Source organism: Aotus nancymaae, unplaced genomic scaffold, assembly GCF_030222135.1.
Source record: "Aotus nancymaae isolate 86718 unplaced genomic scaffold, 86718_ANA_hifiasm-v0.15.2.pri h1tg000014l, whole genome shotgun sequence".
Taxonomy (NCBI): Eukaryota; Metazoa; Chordata; class Mammalia; order Primates; family Aotidae; genus Aotus; species Aotus nancymaae.
The window spans coordinates 67,152,433-67,176,893 of NW_026988425.1; the positions used below are offsets into that span (position 1 = coordinate 67,152,433).

Here is a 24,461-nt window from a genome sequence, read left to right on the forward strand (position 1 = left end):
GAACTGGAGACCACTATTCTAAGTGTAGTAACTCGAGATGGAAAACCAACATCATTTGTTCTTACTCATAAGTGGGAGCTAAGCTATGAGGATGCAAAGGCATTAGAATGATACAATGAACTTTGGGGACTCAGGGGGAACGGCAGGAGGAGAGTGAGGGATAAAAGACTACACATTGGGTACAGTGTACACTACTTGGGTAATAGGTGCTCCAAAATCTCAGAAATCACCACTAAAGAACTTATTGTCGTAATCAACCACCTCGTTCTCCAAAAACCTATTAAAACAAACAAACAAAAAAACCTTAGAAAACTGTTAACCTAGCTGCTTTTTAGAATATAAAGTCTAAGATTCTTTATTTTTAATTATAAATAAACCAGTTATGATAAAGACATAAAATTAAGGGCAATCACAGAGAAAATGTGTGTGTATACAAAAAAGACAGAACATTCTATGTGGGTTCTATTTTTATATATTCATTCAGTTTCTTGGCATCACAAGATTGTGTATATGTCCAGATTATTTTACTGTGAGAGCAAGGTCTTGATATTCTGCTTTATAACTGTAAATAACTTATTGCCATGACTTTTGTAGGTGATTTTCAGCTTAATGACCATAATTACTGTAAAGTTTGATTTTCCTTCTTGTTATAATAAACTGCATTAGTTTGAAATAAATAAAACACATGGAATATTATTCAGCCTTATAAAGGGAATCTTCATTTGAGCCCTGTTTGAGACTAGCCTGAGCAACATACTGAGGCCCTGTCTCTACTAAAATACAAAAATTAGCCAAGTGTGGTGGCACCTGCCTGTAGACCAAGCGACTCAGAAGGCTGAGGCAGGAGGATCTCATGTGCCCAGGAGTTTGAGGGTGCAGTGAGCTATGATTGGGCTACTGCACTCCAGCCTGGGCAACAGAGCAAGATCCTGTCTCTAAAAAAAAAAAAAAAAATTAAAAATTACAAAGGAATCCTGACATATGCTACAAAATGGATAAACCTTGAGGACACTGTGCTACATGAAATAAATCAGTCATAAAAAGACAAATACTTATGATTCCACTTATATGAGTACCTACAGTAGTCAAAGTCATAGAAAGAAAAAGTAGAAGGGTGGCTGCCAGGGATTGGGGACAGGGGGAAATGGCAGTTATCTAATGGGTATAGAGCTTCCATTTTGTAAAATGAAAACATCTTGAAAACTGGTTGCACAATAATGTGAATACACTTAGCACTACTGAACTGTATACTTAGAAATAGTTAAGACGGTAAATTTTATGTTTTTTTTTTAACCACAATTAAAAAAACAAAAGATAGTAAGGTTAAGGATTAACAAAATCCTCTCCTCTTCAACATGAGAATTTAACCTCTGGTTAACTTTTTTGGTTCTTTTCTTCTAGAAACCAGATAACAGAGGTATGTCAACTATGTTCCTAGGCAATATAACTTATGGAAAAAATAACTTCTGATTGGTGAACTAAATCTGAATTGTGAAGAACTATAAATGAATTCTAAGTACCTTATGGAGATACAAAACTCTGGGCTTCCCTGGGTATGGCATGTACCTTATGTGAAACCTGGAAGCTACCCCTTTGAAGTTATAACAAGAGATATTCATTTCCGCGGGGCATGAATCTTCTAAGCTAGAGTGGCTACTGTGAATCTTGCCACCTTGCACCTCATCTATTACTTTGGGGCAGTCAAAGAAGATAGCTCCCAGATAGCTATGGGGACTGCTATAAGACTTCTAGAAAGAAACATCTAATGCTGGTCTGTTGGTAAGCTACAGATCCTGCCCTGTAGCATTCTGAGTAGATGATTGTTAAATGGGGCTTATGATAGTCTTGTAAGTCTGAATATTTAGTTGAATCTAAGAAGACCCTTTGGTGGGTATTTCAACTACCTTATCTTTAAGTTGTGATTTAGACATCAGTAGCTCTATGCCATATTCAAGGTGTGTAGGTTGACTTCTTAATCAAAATGTTTTCCAATGATGCTTTTGCTAATTGGGGGTGGGAAGAGGAGGAATCCATTCTAACCTCCCAGTGATCTTGTATATCCAGAATAGTACAATATTCTTTCTGTGGTGGTAGTTTTGCCTGCATCAATATGAGCCATAATTCCAATATTACGGATTCTGTTTAAAAGAAAAAAATAAGGTAGACATTACTAAAATTGTAAAACAATTTTATATATGCTGTCCAAATTTCAAAGCTGGTATTTCTATAATTTATAAAATTGCATAAAAACTAGAAAAATGGCAAATAGAGTATATCCACTTTACTCTGATAAAATAGCTAAGTAACAAAAGGGCTAATTACAACCTACAATTTTGAGAATGTCTTATATTCATTCTATGAAAAGTATGCTGTCATTACATTAAAAATTTTTAGCATTAAACTGAGAAAAAAATAGCTAAGATATATTATCAACATCTATTTAAAACTGGCTAGGGCAGAAAGTCATAGAAATTATGGCACTCACTCTTGTCCATCAGAGAAAAGCTATAAATTTTCATGACAGTCTATGCAAAAGCATATGAATGTCAGTACTTACTTAGCTATGGGAGGACTGATGACGGAGTGAAGGGATTTGATATCATTTCCTATTAAGCCTAACGAAAAGAAAGTTAAAATTGAGCTGTTACATTTATAAAATTTTCCTTTAATTTATAAATGAAAGACTTTAAAATAACTTTAAGCAAATACTATAATGTCAAATAAAGTACAATTCAAGCTAAATAAATCCAAAATTATATTCATTTTTAGCAATGCATAAGGAAAGGTATGGATGACAATAAAAGAAGGTAATAAACATCAAGTTCTAGATCATAGCCTCAGAAAAATACAGATTCACCCCAATCTCTGCCACCTACTTCATTTCTATTTACAAAATTGTAGAATTAGAATAAATGCTCATAATGATAATCTTAAGGCACTGATCCTGAGTCAAAGAAAAATTTTTAAATGCACAGTCCTATAAATCTGCCTTTTCCAGAGTTTGAAAAGCTAACAGTGATCCTCGTGTCAGTTGATAATTAATTATTATACAATTTGGAACTTGCCTTCCTCCGCAATCCCAGGGCACAATACCTTTAAAGAGAGCCTGGGAGGTTTCACTGAATAGAAACCGTGACAATTTAATATTTTTGAAAAGTCAAGTAGTATTTCTAAAATAAAAATGTCCATATGGCTTCTTCTATGCTTAACATACAGTTTGCTAATATTAAGAATACTAAAGAAATAAGGCAGTTACATTTATAAATTTAATTAAAACCTTCCTGTTATTTAAATCAGTTCTCCCATGTTTCTATAATGTTATTTAAATCAGTTCTCCCATGTTTCTATAATACGAAAACAATTTTATATTATTTTTGAAACTACATGGTGGTTTGAAGATCAAAAGATAATCTATACTACTACAGTTAAATTCACAAGAGCAAAAAATAGAGACCTAGATACATACCAATAATGCAGCCCATTAATCTGCCCTTGTAAGTCAACAGCCAATCAGTATTTTTATTCTATTATTCTCATATGACAAATATAGTAATGAGAACAGCAACAGAACTAACCTAGTTTCATAGTCTACCATACATTTCAAACACAGGATGGACATTCAAAAGTAAGTCAGCTCCTCCGTCCTCCAGCTTTTAATGCCATATATCTAACCTAAACTATCCCAAACACTTAACCAAACCACTTATAACAATTCTCAAAATAAATCATTCTAGTAAATCTCTCTTAACAGAAAACACTTGCATAAAAAACAGAAATAAACTAGAAAAAAAATATTTCACAAGAGCACTCTAAAATTAGATGGTACTCACATGCTTAACTTCCAAACTAGCTACTAAAGCCACCAACCTTTCCTTTGCTCAGCTCATCAGTATGTTCCTCATATGAGGAGCACAACTCTTATGAGTATTTCCTCCTGGTACCTATCAGGTGCCACCCCTAATGACCACAAGGAAGTAGCCAAGAAGTAAAAAATGGTTAGAGACCCCTAATAAGGGAGATTCTTGCAAACAAAAGAGAGAGAAAAGAGATAAGGCAAACAGTTTAGATAAAATTAGAACACTCTAACATTTGTACCTGGTAGGGAACTGTAATTTCTTCCAAGCAGCACATAAGGCTTTAATCTTTTTAAACTCGCTCTTATTTTATAGCAGCATAAATTCTAGTAAAAAGAAACTTGCATTAATTTTATTTTAGCATCACTTAATACAGTTTTAACATTGTAATTATGCTTTGTCAGAAGATAAAATATTTTGTATATTTTTAAAGTAGTCCAAATTTATTAAGTCCAATTCTTTTAAAAAGTGACAACCCAAATATATCCTAGGGGAAAGAATAAGGATAAAACTAATACTGATTTGCTATTTTGCACTGACCTTAAAACAATGGTTCTCCTCAACCTGCAGCATTAACGTGGGCTGAGGGTTTGTTTGAAACACATGCTTAAAGCTCCACTCCAGATAAGAAAATCAGAAACTCTTGGGGATGGAGCCGACCAATTTGTTTAAACTAGCTCTCCAGGTGATTCTGATAGCTGTAGTTTGAGAACCACAGCCCTAGATTTCAGAAACTCAGAAGCTGAGTCAGAAGGTTAAATAAGGTATCTCACCCTGGATAGACCTTGGTTTTCCTCTACATCTGCTGAAAGATCGTGGGGGCAATGAACTCAGGATTATAGTAATTACACATTGGAATCACCTAGAAAGCTTCTTAAAAACACGGGGTGGGGAGAGCAAAGAAGAACTGGGGGAACTGGGTGGTGGTATTTTTTTAAATCCCCAAGGTGTCTCCAATGCAGCATTCAATTGAGAATCACTGAGTTAGAGAAGGTCTGCTTAAGGCCAAATCTAACCTCCTCTACCTTAGCTGCTTACCTAACCTCCTCATGTTCTCATGGAGAGGCTGAATATTCTCCACCTCAGTTTATGCCCAGACTACTAGATACACATTTAATAGCTGCCAATATAGTTGGAATAGTTAGTGTATGTAATGACTGAGGGCACCACAGTCTGCTTTTTGTTTCATGAACCGCATATCTGTGTTATCTCTATTATTTCTATATTTGTCACCAAGTTTCTGGAAATAATATGCTACTATCCTTAGAAAATACTTCAAGAGTAGAGACTCCAATTTCCACAGCATAATGGCCAGGATAAGATGATCCAGTGTCTATCACAGAGTGCATAATCTGAAAGTGCCAGCAATAAAAGCACTGATGAAAAACTGGATAACTCCTTGGCCCACTTAATGAGATCACACTGAATATATAAACATATCTTCTTCAAAATGCTGCCCAGGTGATTTTAAAGTAGCAAAAAAAAATTGTAGACTAATGATAAGGCTTCTTAAGGGTTACAGGTTCTCCAATACAGCAGTCACACCTTATCCACAGGGGATATATTCCAAGACCCCCAATGGATGCCTGAAACCCCAAATAGTACTGAACTTAATTGCTGTCAATCAAAATATGTTTCTGTTCATGACTTCTGCCCACAAATTGAATGCCTTTTCCACCTTAACTAAGCTCTTATGTTATGTGACCATAACTTTTGCACTTTGAAGTGTGACAGTAAAACTAGCAAAAATTTTTCTTTCTTCACAATTTCACAGATAGAAGATTCATTCTTATCACAGATATTAGCAACCTCAGCATATGACTTTTTTATCCTTATTGAGCGGAGATTTTTCACCTTTACACTTAAAGGGAACACTTTACAGCTTCTCTTTGGCATATCCAAATTGCCAGTATTACTACTCTTGTGCTCTGGGACCATGATTAAGTAAAATAAAGGTTACTTGAACACAAGCACTGCAGTATCACAACAGTGAATCTGGTAACCCAGATGGCTACTGACTCACAAGTGGGGAGTGTACACAGTGTAGATATTCTGGGCAAAGGGACGACTCACATCCCAGGTGGGATTAAGTGGGATAGCATGAAATTTCATCACAATGTTCAGAATGGCACACAATTTCAAACTTATAAATTATTTCTGGAATTTTCCATTAAATTTTCAGATCACAGTTGACTTTGGGCAATTGAAACAGCTAAAAGCAAAACCACAAATAAGGGGAAACTACTGTACTCCCTGAAGATAAAAAGAAATGACCCAAACAAGCTTTAATCTCTCACTTAGTTGTAGATAAAAGGGGTATTATTTCATTTGAGGTTTAATATCTCTGAGGTATACTGAAGACGTGATAGGTTAGAAAATAATTTATAGTGTTTTGAAGAGGATTCAGGAGTCAGAGCAGAGCTTAAAGACCAAAACAATATTCCTGAGACAAATCTCAGAATGCCCAAGAAGCTGGCTTCCAAAAGCTCTGCAGAAGACAGCCAAAAGTAGTTTATCAACCATTGTACAATTATGTTATATTTTGATATTAAGAGGAACTTTATTTCACAAGAGTCTCAATCTGTGGATACTTAAGAGTACAAAGCACATTTGTTGTTAGCAGTTTAAAGATGTGCATTAAGTAATGACATTCTTAGAAGAGATATAAAACCCTATCCCTCCTTTCAAAAAACAACGCATTTTAGTACCCCGAGACCAGCATTTAGCTGCAGCTGTTCTTTTTTTTAAATTAAGGTAATTTCCTCTTATATTTCTGATTAAATTAAGGTGATTCCTTTCAAATTTGTTTGGCTTGAGGATTTCCAAAGGTTATGACTCAACTAAGTTTGGAATCAATAGCTGATGAGATATACTGAGCATTTTAGGGAGTAAAATAGCTGAGGTTGTTAAAGGACATTTAATTTTATAAGAAATGCTTACATTAATATGTACACTGGGTATTATCTGATGACTCATTGCAAATATCCTCAAGTTGGTCAACATCTTGATCCTCCAAACTGTTATTCTATGAAAAAATAAATATACAAAATTATAAAACTAAATTTATGTATTACATGTCAGCAAGGCATATGTAAGTTAGATATATGTAATATGTATGGTAAAATGTATTACTTTTAAAAAGTCAGAACAATATTTTTAGCTACCAAAAATTTAATGCATCATTCAGAAAATGAAAATTCTGATTAAATATGAGAAATATGGTTCTTAAAATTTTCCTTATTTGTCAATGTACTTTAATGTTTAAACGTATGGCATTATGGTAGAAATCAACTTACTGAAATTACAAAACACTGTATCAACCAAAATGCATAGTTATGTAACTATACAGAATTTAGTATAAAAAGCTAAGCATCCATATATTAACTTGGTAACTTCTAATTGGCAGTAAAATTTATTGGTTCATTTATATATTCTGATTATCCTACCATAAATATGTAAAAACTAAATCATGTAAAAAATATATAAAAGACCTTTTCCTCTGATTATAGAAACTAAGTATCTTTAGTTTAAAAACATTTACTAAATATTAACTATGTTTCAGGTACAATATTAAAGCTATGAGAAATGCAAGATGCAGCTGAGACTGGGGATGGTAGGGAGACAAACAGACCATGTTAAACAAAGTTTGTCCAACCCTCAGCCTGCAAGCCACATGCGGCCTATGACAGCTTTATATGCAGCCCAACAAAAATTTGTAAACTTTCTTAAAACATTATGATATTTTGTTGCGATTTTTTTTTAGCTCATCAGCTATTGTTAGTGTTCGTGTATTTTATGTGTGGCCCAAGACAATTCTTCCAATGCGGCCCAGGGAAACCAAAAGATTAGAAACCGCTGTGTTAAACCATTGTGATCCATGTTATTAAGAAGATATGTCAAAACTCATTATTACACCTAAATCTGTTCTTTTCTGGATCTTAGATAAGGAACATTTACTACTCTTATTCAGAAAATCATCAAATCTTTTCATTTTATTTCCTAAATGTATCTTGAATTTGTTCCCTTTTTTTTTTCGAGACAGGATCTCACTCTGTCACCCAGGCTGAAATGCAGTGGCTAGATCTCAGCTCCCCACACCCTCTGCCTCCTCAGTTTAAGCGATTCTCCTGCCTCAGCCTCCTGAGTAGCTGGAACTACAGGCACCTGCCACTATGCCCAGCTAATTTTTGTATTTCTAGTAGAGACCAGGTTCTGCCATGTTGGCCAGACTGGTCTTGAACTCCTGACCTCAAGTGATCTGCCCACCTTGGCCTCCCAAAGTGCTGGGATTACAAGCTTGAACCACCATGCCCAGCCCTGAATCCACTCTCTCTTCATTGGTTACGCCAAAGTTCAGGGCCGAATAGTGTCTCTACAGTAACTACTATAATAGACATTTAGTAGACATTTTCCTCTTCTTTCTTTAACTGAGTGGTTGTCAATAAAAAGATAATTTGCACAACCCAGCCCTCCACCACCCAAGCCTATTCCTTTCCATTTATTCAACAAGAATTTACTGTGTGTCTACTCACTGCTTTCTAGATATTGGCATTAATGCAGTGAACAAAAGACAACAATCTCTGTCCTCATACTGCCTCTATCCTAGCCAGGGGATAGAGACAACAAACAAAAGTAATGAATACAATACACAGTCCCTCTTATGACGATAAGTGCTGTACAGAAGAATTAAGCAGCAAAGAGGAATTGGGACAGTTAAAACTGTAAGGAGAAAGATCAAAGAATGCCTCATTAAAATAGTGGTATTTAAGCAAAGACCAGAAGCAGATGAGGGAGGAAATTCGGGGGGTGGTGGGGCAGTGAGGAGGAGTGCATTCCAAGCAAAGAGATTACATAACCTACTGTACCTAAAATATACAAATGTTAGTTATTATTGTTATGGTTTTAAAGAGAATGATGAGATCACCTTTAAAGACGGAGCCTTAAAAAATGGCCTCAAAGGCCCGGTGCGGTGGCTCAAGCTTGTAATTCAAGCACTTTGGGAGGCTGAGACGGTGGATCACCTGAGATCAGGAGTTCCAAGACCAGCCTGGCCAACATGCTGAAACCTCGCCTCTACTAAAAATACAAAACAAAAAAACAGCCGGGAGTGGTGTCGGGCGCCTAGATCCCAGCTACACCGGAGGCTGAGGCAGAAGAATAGCTTGAACCCAGGAAGCAAAGGTTGCAGTGAGACGAGATCGCAACATTGCACTCTAGCCTGGGCAACAAGAGTGAAACTCTGTCTCAAAAAAAAAGAAAAAAAACCTGCCTCAAAGCCGGGCGCTGTGGCTCACGCCTGTAATCCCAACACTTTAGGGGGCCGAGGCGGTTGGATCGATTGTACCTCAGAGTTCGAGACCAGCCTGGGCAACATGGTGAAATCCCGTCCTACAAAAATTTTAAAAACTAGCCAGGCGTGGTGGCCCGCGCCTGTAGCTCGCTACTTTTGAGGCTGAGATCGGAGGATCGCTTGACCCGGGGATGTAGAGGCTGCAGTGAGCCGAGATCGCGCCACTGCACTCGAGCCTGAGCGAGATGCCGTCTCAAAAAAACCCCACAAAAACAAAACAAAATACTGCCTCAAATCCAAGCACTAAGAATTAATGAAAGTATTCTTTTGGTACAGTTCTTTTTGCTCCAGTCAACTGAATCACGTTCCAAGCTGTGAATTTGAGAACTTCTGCAGCTGTGCAGTAAAAGGGCAAAATTGGCAATGTCTTTAAGTGACGTACTTTCTTGTAGTGAATTACTTCCTGGCACTAGGGGGTACTAAATGCAAGTCCACTCAGCACTTGATTCGATGCACTAAAATACCTCAGGAATTTCTGGAATCAGTCCTGTACCTCCAAAAACCCAGAATGTTGTCTTTCTTTTCTGAAATTGCAAAGGCCCAGTAGTTCTACTTTTCCGTACGGTAAGTTTTCATTCCTCGGTAACCTTCACAACCGTGCACACATTACCCATAGTGACCAGAACAACTTGAGTCGCCCTCGCCGAAGGATAGAGAAAAACTTCCACACTGAGCGAACGCCGAGGGGAGTCCGGAGACCCTGCTGTCCTCCTCCATGGCTGGCTGCGTCCGTCGCAGCCTGGAAGGTCAGCGGTACCCAACGCAGGACAGGGTCACAGGCCCGCAGTGTCTCAGAGCTTGGAGCGGTACTCACCTGGCATTAGGCTGCGTACCGCAGGCCAGCTCGTCACCGCTAGGCTGTTGAAGCAGGAGGCGCAGGTCGTGCCAAAGTCTGCAACGGCCTCAAGTCCCGACGCCTGCCTGAAGAAACGACAGTGTATCTAAACTAAAGGAACCTAGGATTTTTCCGCTTTTCCGCCCTGAGCAACCACCCTTCAACACTTCCGGCGGTGCAGCGGCCAAACGCCGCCAGCCAGCAACTTCCGTTCTTCTAGCTGAACGCGGAAAACGGAGGCTCGGAACTGCTGCGTGGAGCTTGCTCTTCACTCGGCGGTTTTAAAGGGTTACTCTTTCCTGTTGCGGCCGGCGTGGTGTCGGCTCGTGGGTCTCGGAGACCCGAAAATTAAGAGCATTTTTACACCCCAGGGGCCCCTCGTGGCGGCTCTGCGGCCATCACCATGGTAAGGAGGATGCCTCGGACGCTCGCGACATAGGGCGTCTCAGTTTGTAGGACCTGAGAGTTCTAGGGCGCTGGGGCAGGGGGTGAGCGGTGTTTGGCGGAAATGAGAACTGCTGAGGGAAAAGGATGGTGGACTCCGTGGGGTGGCCTCTGAGAATTGGAAACAACTTCACATTAGCGACACGGAGAGTATTTGCCAGAACACAAACTTTGGAGCAAGACAGATTTTACTCTGTCCTTTTTTTTTTTTTATCCACTGCTAAGAATCCTGTAAATTCCTGATTTCACTACAAGCGTGGTTATCAGCACCAGTCTAATGGGAATATGGTTGTGCTTTGTTACAACCTTAGATGTTAATCCCTGACCCTTCATTTTACTGCTGAGGAAACTGAAGGCGTCCTTGCCAAAGATCAGACAGCTGATGAATTGCGAAGCCGGGCTTAACGCTCAGATCTAACTGCCAGATCCTTTCTCTTTCTGCTACGTCTCTAATCTGCGTTTTTTTTTTGCACAGTGGCATTCCACACACCGTTCACGTGTGGAATTGCTGCAAAGTTTATGTGATAGCAGTTGATAGCACACCTTGTTGGTTGTTACTTAACATTTTTCTCTGTTCGGGACTTGGCTTTGTGTCATTTTTATTTTTGCAGTCTTAAAATACAGACTTGCGCCTGCCCGCGTGTTTAAAATAAAACGCGTCTAAAATGCAAAAGTTTCCCATACATTGCTGCTGGAATGCAAAATAATAAACTTTGGAAAACGGTCTGGCATTAAACACATGTCCACATGAAGACTTAAGTGCAGTTGTTTATTTTAGCTTTATTCATAATCAGCCCAAACTGGAAACAACCCAGAGACCTATCAACTGGTCAGTGGGTAAATAAACAGTGGTATATCCATGCGATAGCATACTACTTAACAATGAAAAGGATTGAAGTACCTATACCTGCAACAAATTGGATGAATCCCAAAAGCAAGAAACCAGATGTAAAAGGCTATGTACTACTGTTGATCCCTGTTTCATTCTGGGAAAGGTAATACTATAGGGATAGGTATCAAATTGAGAGTTGGGAAGGAGGATTGACTTCAAAGTGACACAAGGGAATTTTAGGGGGAAATAGAACTTCTCTGTATTTTGATTGTGGTGGTTACAGAACTGTATAGTCAAAAGTTAGAACTGTGCAGCTAGAAAGGACAAGTTTTACTGTGTATAAATTATGGTTCAATGAAAGTGACTTAAATTTTTAAAATAAAATTTGAAATGAAGACGTTATTTAAAAAGCAAATTATGTAAGGAAAAAAGATCCTCTAATCAGGATCCAGTAGATTTTGGACTATTCCCTACTGAGATTATTAGAGATGTAAGCCCTAAAACCTCATATCATTCAAGATCAAAATTTAACTTAAAAAAATTTAACTTACATCATGTGAATAGACTTAATGGTGCAAGAATCATTTAAGTAAGTGAACATTTGGATGAAACAGGGTCTTAAGTACTTTAGTGTATGTAAAAGAGTGCATTTTAGAATAACTGTCAGTACTTTAAAAAAATAAAATAACATTTATTGCATCATTATAGCCACAGAATGAATATATTGAATTACATCGTAAACGCTATGGATACCGTTTGGATTACCATGAGAAAAAGAGAAAGAAGGAAAGTCGAGAGGCTCATGAACGTTCAAAGAAGGCAAAGAAAATGATTGGTCTGAAAGCTAAGCTTTACCATAAACAGCGCCACGCTGAGAAAATACAAATGAAAAAGACGTAAGTGGTCCAATTTATTTGTAAAAACAAGTTAACATCTTTTGAGTAATCATTATTAAAACAGATAATCTTGAACCTTTTTTCCTTCTCGGTAGTATCAAGATGCATGAAAAAAGAAACACCAAACAAAAGAATGATGAGAAGACTCCCCAGGGAGCAGTACCTGCCTATCTGCTGGACAGAGAAGGACAATCTCGAGCTAAAGTACTTTCCAATATGATTAAACAGAAACGAAAAGAGAAGGCGGTAAGCAGTAACAATTTAAGTCTTTTTTTTGTTTAGGAGAATTACTTAAATTCAAATTTGAGGTTCTTGCTTCTTCAGTTTAATTTGAAACATGAAATACGACTATTATTCCCATTATTTAGATGTTGGAGGCTTTGTAAATTTAATAATAAAAATCTTGCCCTCTGATAAGATTTTAGAATTTTTTTTTTTTAATTTCTCAAAATGCCATATGAAATTAAAACAAAAAGTTGGTAAGGAGTGAATTTCAAACTCATTATTTGTCTTCCTGTTTGAAAACCCACAGTGTTATGTAGTCAAAGAAAAATACAAATGCTTCTTATTCGTGCTGCCCTGTAATGCCAAAATTGGTTAAAAAGTATAATGGTGGCAAACTCCTTAAGTGGTCACAAAAATGTGGCTTTTTTAAACACCTGTGAATAGATTAGCAGAAATCCATATAAAAGAATATGAGGTATCTATATTTAAAGAATTCATTCTACTGCCTTACACGACTTCAGTTTTTTCATAGAATTTGTGCTCCAGGGAGGCATAAAACATCTGGCAAGGACTTTGTCTTACTAGTAATCTACAAATCCATTTCAGGAAGAAATACAAAGACATAAGAGGTGAAAACACTCTTCCAGTGTTATGCTGTTAAACATAACACTGCTTATAGATGTCACCATCGGCTGGGTGCAGTGGCTCATGCCTGTAATCCCAGCACTTTGGGAGGAAGAGGCAGGTGGATCACCTGAGGTCAGCAGTTCAAGACCAGCCTGACCAATATTGTAATACCCCCCCTCTACTAAAAATACAAAAATTAGGTCCAGCCTGGACAACAGAGCGAGACTCCGTCTCAAAAAAAGTCACCATTAAATTACAGGTGTTATTTTTTTCACCCATAACACAGCATTAAGATTTTTTTTGCTTAAGCCAACAATTTATTTAATGTACTCATGATATATAAACTTAACTAGTTTTAATTTGCAGCTTGTGAGGAGACAATACAGAGCTCTAGAAAAACAGTTGAGCCAAAAATGTGTTGATGGCTAAGCAAAAAAATAGATCTACTGCTTTGTACAACTAAAGCATATTTGACTTATCATTGTCCTTTAAATATAAACTTTAACTGTGGCATATTTTTAGGGAAAATGGGAAGTCCCTCTGCCTAAAGTCCGTGCCCAGGGAGAAACAGAAGTATTAAAAGTTATTCGAACAGGAAAGAGAAAGAAGAAGGCATGGAAGAGGATGGTTACTAAAGTATGCTTTGTTGGAGATGGCTTTACAAGAAAACCACCTAAATATGAAAGATTCATAAGGCCAATGGTAAGTTCTTGGAAGAGTATAGTGACCGAAATATTAGTTATCTTTGTTAAATCGGATAAAGAACATTATAATTTCCCAAAATTCTTTAAATTGATGTGGAACAGGTCAAAAGATTTTTTTTTACAATTTTTGTTATTCTAAGTTAGTGATAGAAGTTATTTAGCACTTTTTCCAGTAGTCAAAAACCTTTTCAGCTTCATAAAGATTTGAAAAAGTAGTGTTATAAGACATTGTCAGTGAATTCTGACTTTTAAATATGATATAATAGAATCTTAATTTTCCACACACAGTCATATTTTCCTCATTCAGCTAGTGATCTACTATATGCCTGATACTGTCTAGGCCTCAGACACTTCTTGTTTTGACAACAGTTGGAAAACTTGAGTAGGACTGTTTTGTAAGAGTCAATTCCAGTTTGGTAAGGAAAGTATCTAAATGCTCTTGAAAATCATTGGGAAAAGGAAGATAATTTAATCTAGTTTAATTTCTATTGAAGGCAGTAATAGTAATATGACCCCAAACTTCCTCACCCTGGGGAGAAACATAATTGAAGATGTATTTTTACAAAATCCCTTCAAAGAGACTGAACTGTTCTCCCAGTTAGAGGCACAGCCTCCTTAGAAAAATGAAATATCCGAAAGGAAAGTTGAAACATCCTAAAATCCTAGTGTTCAACCTGAGTAATTTTTAATAGATTAAAATATTGGCAAACAGCTTGTTTCTATAAAAAGTTTTAGTGGAACAGTCATGCCTGTTCATTTACGTATTGCATAACCCCCACCCTGAGAGTTGAGCAGTTGTAATAAAGACCATATGGCCTGGCAGAGCCTAAAATATTTACCTATTGGGTTCTTTACACAAAATGTTTGCCCACCCCTGGATTATATCATGGACTCTACTTGTTTTGGTTTTGTATTCATATTCTGAATACATTTTGTTAACCTTATTAGTTCTACAGGGAGAGAATATACAAGTCAGGCTATTCTGGGTTTTCTGTAGTTTCACAATTTGTCATTATGAATTAATCAGATGGCATCCTGAATGGTGTCAGTTTCTTACAAGCTTGATTAATGAGCCTGTTACTAGGAAACTGATTTAGTGTTGTCACCCCACCCCATGCATGCAAAAATCAAGTAAGACTGCAAAATATTGTGACATTTGAAGTACTAGACCCTAAAAGACCTATTAGGTGACTGGATGACTCTGTAACCGGTTTCTGTAAGAAAGACTTTTCTGGGCCTTCTCCAGTGTCCTACCACCAACCTAAAGAAAGCTGACAATCCACTCCTTTTTTAATCATGGAAGGTAGCTGAGGTATATAAAGGCCTGGAATCAGGATACTTAGGTTTGATTGTTTACCACTCACCATTTAATCTGAAAACAAGTCATTTAACCTGCTGATCCTTGTTACATCATTCAAAAACAGAAGTGAGAGGGATGTGTTTGTTGTGAGGTTATTGTGTTTAAGTAAGCCAGTTGTGAGCTAGTATAGTGGCCTGGCATGTATCAAGTCCTTAGTAAGTCTAAGTGTAGATGACTACACAGTAGAAATCGGAGTATGTTGCTAGGTAGCTGTTACACAGTTTAAAAAAAAAAAAAAAACTTCAGAGGCTAGCTGTGGTAGCCTGTAATCCCAGGAGGCTAAGGGGGTGGATTGGTTGAGCCCAGGAGTTCGAGGCCAGCAAGCAACATGGTGAAACCCCATCTCTATCAAAAATTCAAAAATTAGCTAGGCATAGTAGTGTGTGCCTGTAGTCCCAGCTACTCGGCAGCCCGAGGTGGGTGGATGTCTTGAGCCCAAGAAGTCCAGGCTGCAGTGATCTGACATCGTGCCACTGCACTCTGGCCTGAGCAACTGAGCAAGACCCCGTCTCAAAAAAAAAAAAAAAAAAAATCTTAAGTACATGCGTGGGTGTTTTCCCCACATTTTAATACTGTAACCATCAGGTTTTTAGTCTGTAGAATGTATTTTGTTAGATGCTTTAAGATGACATTATTCAACCATGGTTTTTTGGAGATGGTTGAAAAAGGTAAGTGAAAAGGACCACTACTCTTCACTGTTAACATTTTGGACGTAAGCATTCTTATGTTGTTTGACTTACTAGGGCTTGCGTTTCAAGAAAGCCCATGTGACCCATCCTGAACTGAAAGCCACCTTTTGCCTACCAATACTTGGTGTAAAGAAGAATCCCTCATCCCCACTGTATACAACTTTGGGTGTTATTACCAAAGGTACCGTCATTGAGGTAAATGTGAGCGAATTGGGTCTTGTGACGCAAGGAGGCAAAGTTATTTGGGGTAAGTGAATTTTTTAATACAGGGCTGTTGCTAATAGAAATACTTAAGTTGATATATTAATAAAATACACAGCAAATTTTTTTTAATGCAGGAGAGCTAGGTTAAAACAATGTAAATAAGATGTAAATCTTTAGTAAAAAAAATTATAGAAAAAGTGTTATAAATACAATTGTTTTTAAATTTAGCTTATTGGTTTTAGGTATAATACATTGTTAAAATTATTTTCATCCTCTTTGGCCAGGCGCAGTGGCTCACCTCACACCTGTAATCCCAGCACTTTGGGAAGCCAAGGCGGGTGGATCACCTAAGGTCAGGAGTTGGAGACCAGCCTGGCAAACATGGTGAAACCATGTCTCTACTAAAAATACAAAAAAATTAGCCAGGTGTGGTGGCAAGCGCCTGTAATCCCAGCCACTTGGGAGGCTGAGGCAGGAGAATCACGTGAACCGGGCAGGCAAAGCTTGCAGTGAGCCGAGATTGTGCCACTGCACTACAGACTGGGCAATAGAGCAAGACTCCAGCTCAAAAAAAAACTATCCTTTTTAATAAAAATTGTTTATTATAAGGGAAGCAGATGCAAAGTTATAACTAAAAAGTATTGTAAGAAAACAGAATAAATTAACCATGAGCAGAGGAAAGGAAGTATGTATCAAACATATTTTAAAACTGAGGTCAGCTGATATGAAGTATTAATGACTTAAGATATTTTCTGTAAGAAACAGAATCTTTTGCCATAACTTTATAAATATTATATAAATACTCCTTATATTTATATGCTGACATTAAAATACCTACTGAATTTAAAGAAATAGATCTATCTGTCCCATGTAGGTAACCTGATAACTAGTTGAAACTGCCAGGAGCAGTGGCTCAACCTATAATCCCAGTACTTTGGGAGGCTAAGGTGGGCAGATCATCTGAGGTTAGGAGTTCGAGACCAGCCTGGCCAACATGGTGAAACCCAATCTCTACTAAAAATACCAAAACTAGCCGGGGTGGCCCATGCCTGTAATTCCAGCTGCTTGGGAGGCTCAGGCAGGAGAATGACTTGAACCTGTGAGGTGGAGGTTGCAATGAGCCAAGATTGTGTCACTGCACTCCAGCCTGGGCAACAGAGCAAAACTCCATCTCAAAAAGTATTAATAATTGAAACTGATTTAACACAGTTTAGTTCTTTTCTGTTAATGGGATTCTCGTGACCTCCCAGAAATTATGGAGAAGCTTCCAGGCTTTAAAAAGCTCCCTTGCCATCTAGGCGCAGTGGCTAACAAACACCTGTAATCCCAGCACTTTTTGGGAGACTAGACTCTAGTCTCACTTGAGAGTAGAGTTCGAGACCAGCCTGGTCAACATGGCAAAACCCTGTCTCTACTAAAAATACAAAAAAATTAGCCAGTCGTGGTGGGCGCCTGTAATCCCAGCTACTTGGGAGGCCGAGGCAGGAAAATCACTTAAACCCAGAGCTTGCAGTGAGCTGACATCGTGCCACTGCATTTCGGCCTGGGAGACAGAGCAAGTCTCCGTCTCAAAAGAAAATATTTTGATCCTTTTTAATAAAAATTGTTTATTGTAAGGGAAGCACATGCAAAGTTATAACTAAAAAAAAATATTGTGAGAAAACAGAATAAATTAACCATGAGCAGAGGAAGGGTATGTACATCAAGCATATAATCACACTAGATCAGTAATAATTAAAACAGAAATGTGTCATGCAGTAATTTTAAGTGCCCTCATTTGCTTAGTTTTCTACCTTTAGTACCCAGACCCAGTTTCTTTGAAAGGGAAGAATACATGCTACAACTTCTTAAAGTCATTGGCTTATACTTCATGTCAGCTGACCTCAGTTTTAGAATATATTGTTATCTTGACTTCAAACTCATTTAAAACTTGATACATTTTCCAGGAAGAATTATGTAAAAAAGTGACAATGCTCAGGTCAGTCCATAAAAGCCTATTAATGCAATGTGCTACATGGAGCTGACCATTATTTGTAAAAACACTATTTATATGAAAATTGTATTCAGAACTCAAGCTTACTCTTAAACGATTTACTTTTGTAAAATCTCATTTATTCTTTATGGCCCATTTCTTATTTCCTAAAAGTGATAATTAGAAATATTTTAGGCATGGCCAGGTGCGGTGGCTCACACTTATAATCACAGCACTTTGGGAGGTCAAGGCAGGCAGATCATTTGAGCTCAGGAGTTCGAGACCAGCCTGGGCAACATGGCAAAACCCCATCTCTACCAGAATCAAAAACAAATAAATTATCCAGGCAGTGCTGTGTGCCTGTGATCCCAGCTACTCAAAAGGCTGAGGCAGGAGAATCGCTTGATCCCAGGAGACAGAGGTTGCATTGAGCGGAGATCGCACCATTGCACTGCAGCCTGAGCAATGAGTGAAACCCTGTGTTAAAACAAAAACAAAAAGTTAGGCAAAAGTTATAGTCTTTAAAATTAATTTTTATTAGCTAACAACCCTCTCTATGTTTTGATTTTGTTTTCCTTAGGAAAGTATGCCCAGGTTACGAACAATCCTGAAAATGATGGATGCATAAATGCAGTCTTACTGGTTTGACAGCAATTTAATATATAATTAGAGGACTACACACCAATTGGAAAAACTGCCATTACTGTAACGTTTCTGAATACTACCGAACAGCCATACATACCTGCAATCAAGAGATTTATTGTAAACATTAAAATGGTCCTATTGTATAAATGGTCTTTATTTTGAAATCTACTTAGACCCCCATGTTAATAAAACTGATGATTGATTGAAAAAAAGCAAATATACAAATATTCTACTTCATCAATATCTGCATTTATGAGTGGGTATTCAGCAATACAGAGTCTGCATTTCCTGGAAAACCACCAGTGTCAGTTGAAAATGCCTTTCAAAAACGTTAATGCACACTTAATTATGTGTGAGCATTTAACAGAAGTATCATCTTCCACTTCATTAATCCTAAAAAAAAAGTAGCAATACATAAGTTTATAGTATTTACACTAAAAGTATGTGAGAAGACACACTAAAAGTTCAGAACTCTCAGAGAAATCTTTTCACCTGTGAAATCCTTAATAATTTCTGAGTACTGCCAGCAAAGGTCTAGTGAATTCATATTCTAAACCTTTGTCTCATTTACCATGTATGTATCTACTTGGCACTATTTTCTACTTGAATGATGAAAATGAAAAAAACATATTAAAGTCTTTGTACTTTCTTAGCATTTTCTGTATTCTAAACAATATATTTATACTTTCAGAATGGTATCAACAATTAGTTTAAGTAACTCCAGCTAACTTTTAAAAGGAAAAGAAGACTGCACTGATTGAGGAGAAATTTATTTGCAGTTACTTAGATGATGTAAAAAGGTAAGGTTTAAGGGTTGTAACTTAGTGAAAGCACTGTTGTGATATGTTGTGACTGTAAATTACATTAATTTATAATCACCACATTGTTTTAAGTTGTTTATTTTTTTTTAAGTCTGTCTTCAGAATACAACCAATGTGATTAATAGTGCCTTTAACAAAGTCATTCAATGTCTAAACAAATTCAGTATCTGAAACATCTTCATGAGGAAAACGGAAGGAAAAGAATTTCAAAACACAGACCAGGAAACAATCACAAAATATAGGTTTAATTACTACTTTTAAACTTACTTTAAAAAAAAAAAAGCTACCAAGAAAACAAAGTACTTCAGTAAGACTTGCTACTCTGAATAATATAACATTTTTTCTAAGTTTTATAAATACACTAGAAGTTTTAGAACACATAACAGACATTTAGAAAAAGAAAGGCTAGTTCCTTGGAAATGATGATCCAGGATGATACAATCAATCACTTGATGACAGAAGCTAAGCCTTTCTTACAATTAGATTTTAGCAAGTAATTTTGCCACTAACATAAATGGGTGATGTGTGGATCACCCAACTTCTAGAAGGTGAAAAAAAAAAAAAAAACTGACTCCAGGTAATTTCTGAATACTACAAAAATGAAATTTGCTTGTTTTTTTAGAACCAAAAATAAATTACTATTTTGTAAAGTACAAAGAAAGCTTGATATTGAGTATGAAAACATAAGCATAACACTTGTAACTAATCACACCCATGAAACACTAGATGACACCTGAAACATTGCTACTAATGGACATACAAGGCAGAAACTTGTTTCTAAAATACTGTAACACAGATGAGTAATATTAGTATAAATTATTTACATTAAGATCTGTTTCAGTTTGCTGGTGTGACCAAACCTTAGAAAGTAATCCCAAGGGATAAAGCAGAACATAAGAGCAGATATTTAGATATTATTACAGGTTCAATTTGACGCAATCATAAAAACCTTCAAGATTTCTAGTCACTGAAACCATTGTAGGTAGTGTTCTGGAGTCTGCTAAAAGTAAATATTCAACAACTAGATGTTTTCCTTACCATCTACACTGAATGGAAATACCAAGAATATAGACACATTTTAAGTAGAAGACTGACATTTTAAATCATGCTATTTGATTTTATAAAAAATCATAATAGACTCTCTCACCTTTAAAAGTTGTAGAGGAGCTTTATAATAAATTCTTAAATATACTAATTTCTGTGATGTCTAGCAATTGAATAAACTTGAAAGAACTAAAATATTGCTAATAACCATCTGCTTTATATTACACAAGGAAATATACACATATATACACAAAAAGTGAACTCCCTTCACAAATAAGTTCACAAAGGACTATGTATAATGTGACTGGACATTCAACAACTAGGCTAGCTGGCTGAAATCACATTTTCAGTCCTCTGTGAATTTTTTTTCTAATGCCTTGCAAAAACTACAAATAACTGATTAAGTTCACGTAGATTCCTTATTGAAGAAAAATTGTGTTATAAATTATATACTCAAGTTACTGAACATGAGTTAGGTTTTTCCATGTGATCTAACTTTTCCCTCTATAATCTATAAACCCCAAAATAACATTTTCTGTCAGAGATCATCTGTAACATAAGTCTTCCTGTGTGCTGAACAAAAAACTTCTAAATTGCCTACAATTCACTATTTAATCCAAACAAGTTTAACAAGAAGAAATTTATACTGTTAGTCCCCAGTGGTCATATATGATTAAACATTTTTTGTAAACTCGACTATATTCACATGTCAAGAGTTGACCCAGTGAGCTCAATCTTTAAAAAAGTACACCTGTTTAAACAAAGTCTTTTAGTGCTCACTTCAGCAGCACATATACTAAAATTGGAATACAGGGAAAATTAGCATGGACCCTGTGTAAGGATGACACACAAATTCATGAAGCATTTCAAATTAAACAAATTCATGTTTAATTTGAAAAGAAAATCTTTTAAACCCAAGCAAAAATAAAATATCTAAAAGTGTTGTTTTTAAATCTAAGAAATGAAAACTGTAAGGGTTAAGAATTTACTGAATCTTAACAGGACATTTCCTTCTGTGATACTGACAGGAATTTCTCATAAAATGTATTAAACAGCATAAATGTTTGGTAGATTCACTAATACCTTTTTTTTAATACTTAATATTAGCATTTGTTGAAGAAAATGGCCAAAGTGCTTTAATTTTCATTTAGAATGAAATAATCTGGCTTACTGCTGACCAATAATTAAAGAAAATATAGGGTAATACAAGTGTTCAAAATCTAACACAAATAGGAGGGTTTACTATTTTGACTGCTAAAAGATTTTAACTCAACTAATTAGATTGAAAATACCAACATCCCAAAACAAAATTTACTGACGTGACATCACCTTACTATATATAAACTGAATAAACTTTCAACATCAATCCTTAGCTACCTCAAATAATGACACAAAGTCATAACGTTTCTTCCACATAAGGATCAAGATCAAGCTATTTTTAAAACAATCTAAATGGTCTCAAAATATTCTCCAACTTAAGTGCAAATGTGAGTACATGTAATATTTCCAAAGAGTAGAATTGTTTTCAGATTATCTTTGGATTCTAAGAGTAACCATTTTGTTCATTTTTAAATAAATTAACTATACAAAAATTAACAGTTCAGGGATTTTTTTTCAAATTTTCCCAGGCCTTTGCTATGGCAACACAATATACACTTAACAGGCTAGCGTGCAACCAGTACTCACAGAACAAATCAAAGGATGACTGAAGCCTCCATCCAATCTGATTGAAGCCCTTGTAACTATAGCTCCCCAGGGCAGTTTTACTCCTGCCATATAGGTCTAATATTGTGGGGTGCACCTCCAAACCTACCCAAAAATGGACATCAAGGGCATAAGCCAGCAGGCAGGAAACTCTGTTGATTGGAGAATCACTCCATGAGTTGGAGAGAAGTGGATGAATGCTATGGAAAATATAAATAAGACTGCAGAATTAGAGAGGTGGCAAGATTTAAAGAGATGCCTCAGGAAGAAGCCTCACATTTCTGAAATAAACATGTTAACTGAGTGGGGATAAAAGTAAAATCTCCAGCTTAATCTTAATCCTGATCAGGCCAGAAGTCAAAATTAGACTATGTCCCTAAATTATATTAGCTGGGATTTTTACCTGATTAAAGGTCAAACTGGAGTCTAAACTTCTAGGCATCTGCACATATGCAGACAGAAAAAAACTATAGCAAACTAATACTTCAAATGAAATTTTAAATTTTATTAGTCCCCACATGCCACAGTTAAATCCCTGACCGTACTGTTAACATCAGATGATAGAATGAATCAGAAACAGAGTTTATGTGTACCTTTCCAAAGATGCTGAAATCAGAGGGAAAAAACTAGAGGCCAAAAACCAAAGTATCTTCATGAACCTTTGACCATAGTTTATTTTTATGCTCTCGTTTACTTGAAGTTATATTTATTGTAATTTACTGACACTCGTTTAGGCATGCCAACATTTTTTTAAATGGTGATTAGTTTTGAAATTTAAAACTTCTAGAACCCTCACCAAGTTTTACTTTATTAAAACCTTTAGTATAAAAGATTTCTGTGATCCTTGTAAGTAATGGAAATGCTGCTACTTTCAGTTTTTTAATTATATTTTTGAAATAATGGTCAGATGTGCCACTTGATAAAATATAATATGATCTGGTTTCCCAAAATTGACACATGATTAATAAAAATAAAAAATTGCATTTACCAAAAATAGCCTGAAAAATTAAAAGGCATGGTGAATTCTACATTCTAAAGGGAAGCAAAAAACTGCATAGTAAATAAGTTCAAATTGAAATTTTGGAAATTTTTGTGCTGTGCCCCATGCTATTTATTAATTACCGTATTTTAAAAATAACAATTATGTTACAAAGAAGACGGTTTATCATCTTCATTTCTTCTTCCTTCAGGTCAACTTAGTTTTCTTCTTAGCAGGTCCTTTATGCCCTTTGGCCTTTCTTCTTAAATTCCGCCTGTCTACCACAGGCACTTCCACTTCTATTTCCTCTGAGCTGCTATCCACAGCTTTTTCTGCTGATTGTGTAAACTGATCCAGTTGCTCAGAAGATGCTTCAGACTGCTCCTCTGACTGGTTCTTCTGTCCTGCATTCTGTGAAAATGGCACATCTTCAAGTTCAACCTCTATCAAGGAACTCTGAGGAACAGCAGTAGATGTTTCCTGGGGCTCAGATACCCCCTCCTCACCCTGGTCTTCCAATGAGGAAGTAGTGTTGGGAGATAAATTCTCAGAGACCGGTTCCTCAGAAAATTCAGCTATCACAGAGTTTGGAAAACCACCATCAGATCGTTCTTCATTTGACATAGTAGCAACACTGTCTGAACTCCCAAGATGTGCTTTCTTTCTTGGAAGTAGGGACAGTTTCTCTTCTGTGTGCCCCTTTTCATCAGATGTGCCTTCATCCATCATTTCTGAGTCAGCTGTATGTGGGGTCTGAAAATTTAAAAGCCTGGTCAACAAATAAACTTGTAATACAGTTCTAAAAATAAATTATTCTGAGGCACTAATATGCAATAACACTGAACTACAATTTAAACAATTCAGTATTCACTACTTTTGTTAATCGTGTACATTTTAAAAAATTTCTCTCTTCTGCTAAATGTGTATATATTCTGAATACAACTCAATTTCTTCAAAATTGTGTCACATGGTAATTTTAATATACTAAGTTCTTACTTTGAGGATATAATGAATTATTTTGTATTTAAGATACTTTAAACTTCATGTGAAGATTCTTCAAAACCATGAATCAACTCAGTTTTTTGAGTTTCCTGGTGTTACAGGAGCCAGAACCAAGAATCCCTTGGGACTTGACACTGTGCCACCCCACTAAGTTTGACGATGATTTCATTAGATTGTAAGTTAGGGCAATGGAAGTTTTATTCATTTACTTAGGTAAGACACTAATAAATAATATCATACAATAGTTTTTTAGGCATAAATTTAATATTCAAAA

The 24,461-nt window shown here is 36.4% G+C and overlaps 3 protein-coding genes and 1 non-coding gene across 12 annotated transcripts in view; 2 read left to right on the forward strand and 2 right to left on the reverse strand.

The window, feature by feature from the left end:
- GFM2 (GTP dependent ribosome recycling factor mitochondrial 2) overlaps window positions 1–10,202 on the reverse strand; it is a 56,641-nt gene extending 46,439 nt beyond the window's left edge. For 3 of the 4 annotated variants that reach the window (XR_010342602.1, XR_010342601.1, XM_064376050.1), the window contains exons 1-5: window positions 10,019–10,202; window positions 6,795–6,879; window positions 4,096–4,180; window positions 2,558–2,615; window positions 2,041–2,138 (exon numbers count right to left, since the gene is read on the reverse strand). Coding sequence is in view for 1 of the 4 variants with exons in the window: in XM_064376050.1 (XP_064232120.1) it covers window positions 2,041–2,138; window positions 2,558–2,615; window positions 4,096–4,180; window positions 6,795–6,857 (304 nt within the window). In the remaining 3 variants the exon portion in view is untranslated. Of the gene's footprint in view, window positions 1–1,904; window positions 2,139–2,557; window positions 2,616–4,095; window positions 4,181–6,794; window positions 6,880–10,018 lie in introns of those variants that run through there. The other variant, XM_064376051.1, reaches the window with a different exon arrangement.
- Window positions 10,203–10,338: 136 nt separating this feature from the next.
- NSA2 (NSA2 ribosome biogenesis factor) lies at window positions 10,339–19,585 on the forward strand. Its single transcript, XM_021673216.2, has 6 exons — window positions 10,339–10,445; window positions 12,024–12,211; window positions 12,307–12,457; window positions 13,586–13,765; window positions 15,871–16,063; window positions 18,573–19,585. Exons 1-6 carry the CDS (start codon window positions 10,443–10,445, stop codon window positions 18,638–18,640), a joined length of 783 nt encoding a protein of 260 aa, XP_021528891.2. The 5' UTR covers window positions 10,339–10,442; the 3' UTR covers window positions 18,641–19,585.
- Window positions 12,116–24,461, reverse strand: part of FAM169A (family with sequence similarity 169 member A) — a 72,767-nt gene continuing 60,421 nt past the window's right edge. For 5 of the 6 annotated variants that reach the window (XM_021673215.2, XM_012462163.3, XM_012462160.3 and 2 more), the window contains one exon: window positions 18,642–23,938. In XM_021673215.2, the coding sequence (XP_021528890.1) occupies window positions 23,393–23,938 (546 nt within the window). In that variant the 3' untranslated portion in view covers window positions 18,642–23,392. Of the gene's footprint in view, window positions 18,470–18,641; window positions 23,939–24,461 lie in introns of those variants that run through there. The other variant, XR_010342603.1, reaches the window with a different exon arrangement.
- On the forward strand, window positions 21,275–21,378 carry LOC135274963 (U6 spliceosomal RNA). The gene has a single exon (XR_010342703.1). It is a non-coding gene; the product is annotated as a U6 spliceosomal RNA (small nuclear RNA).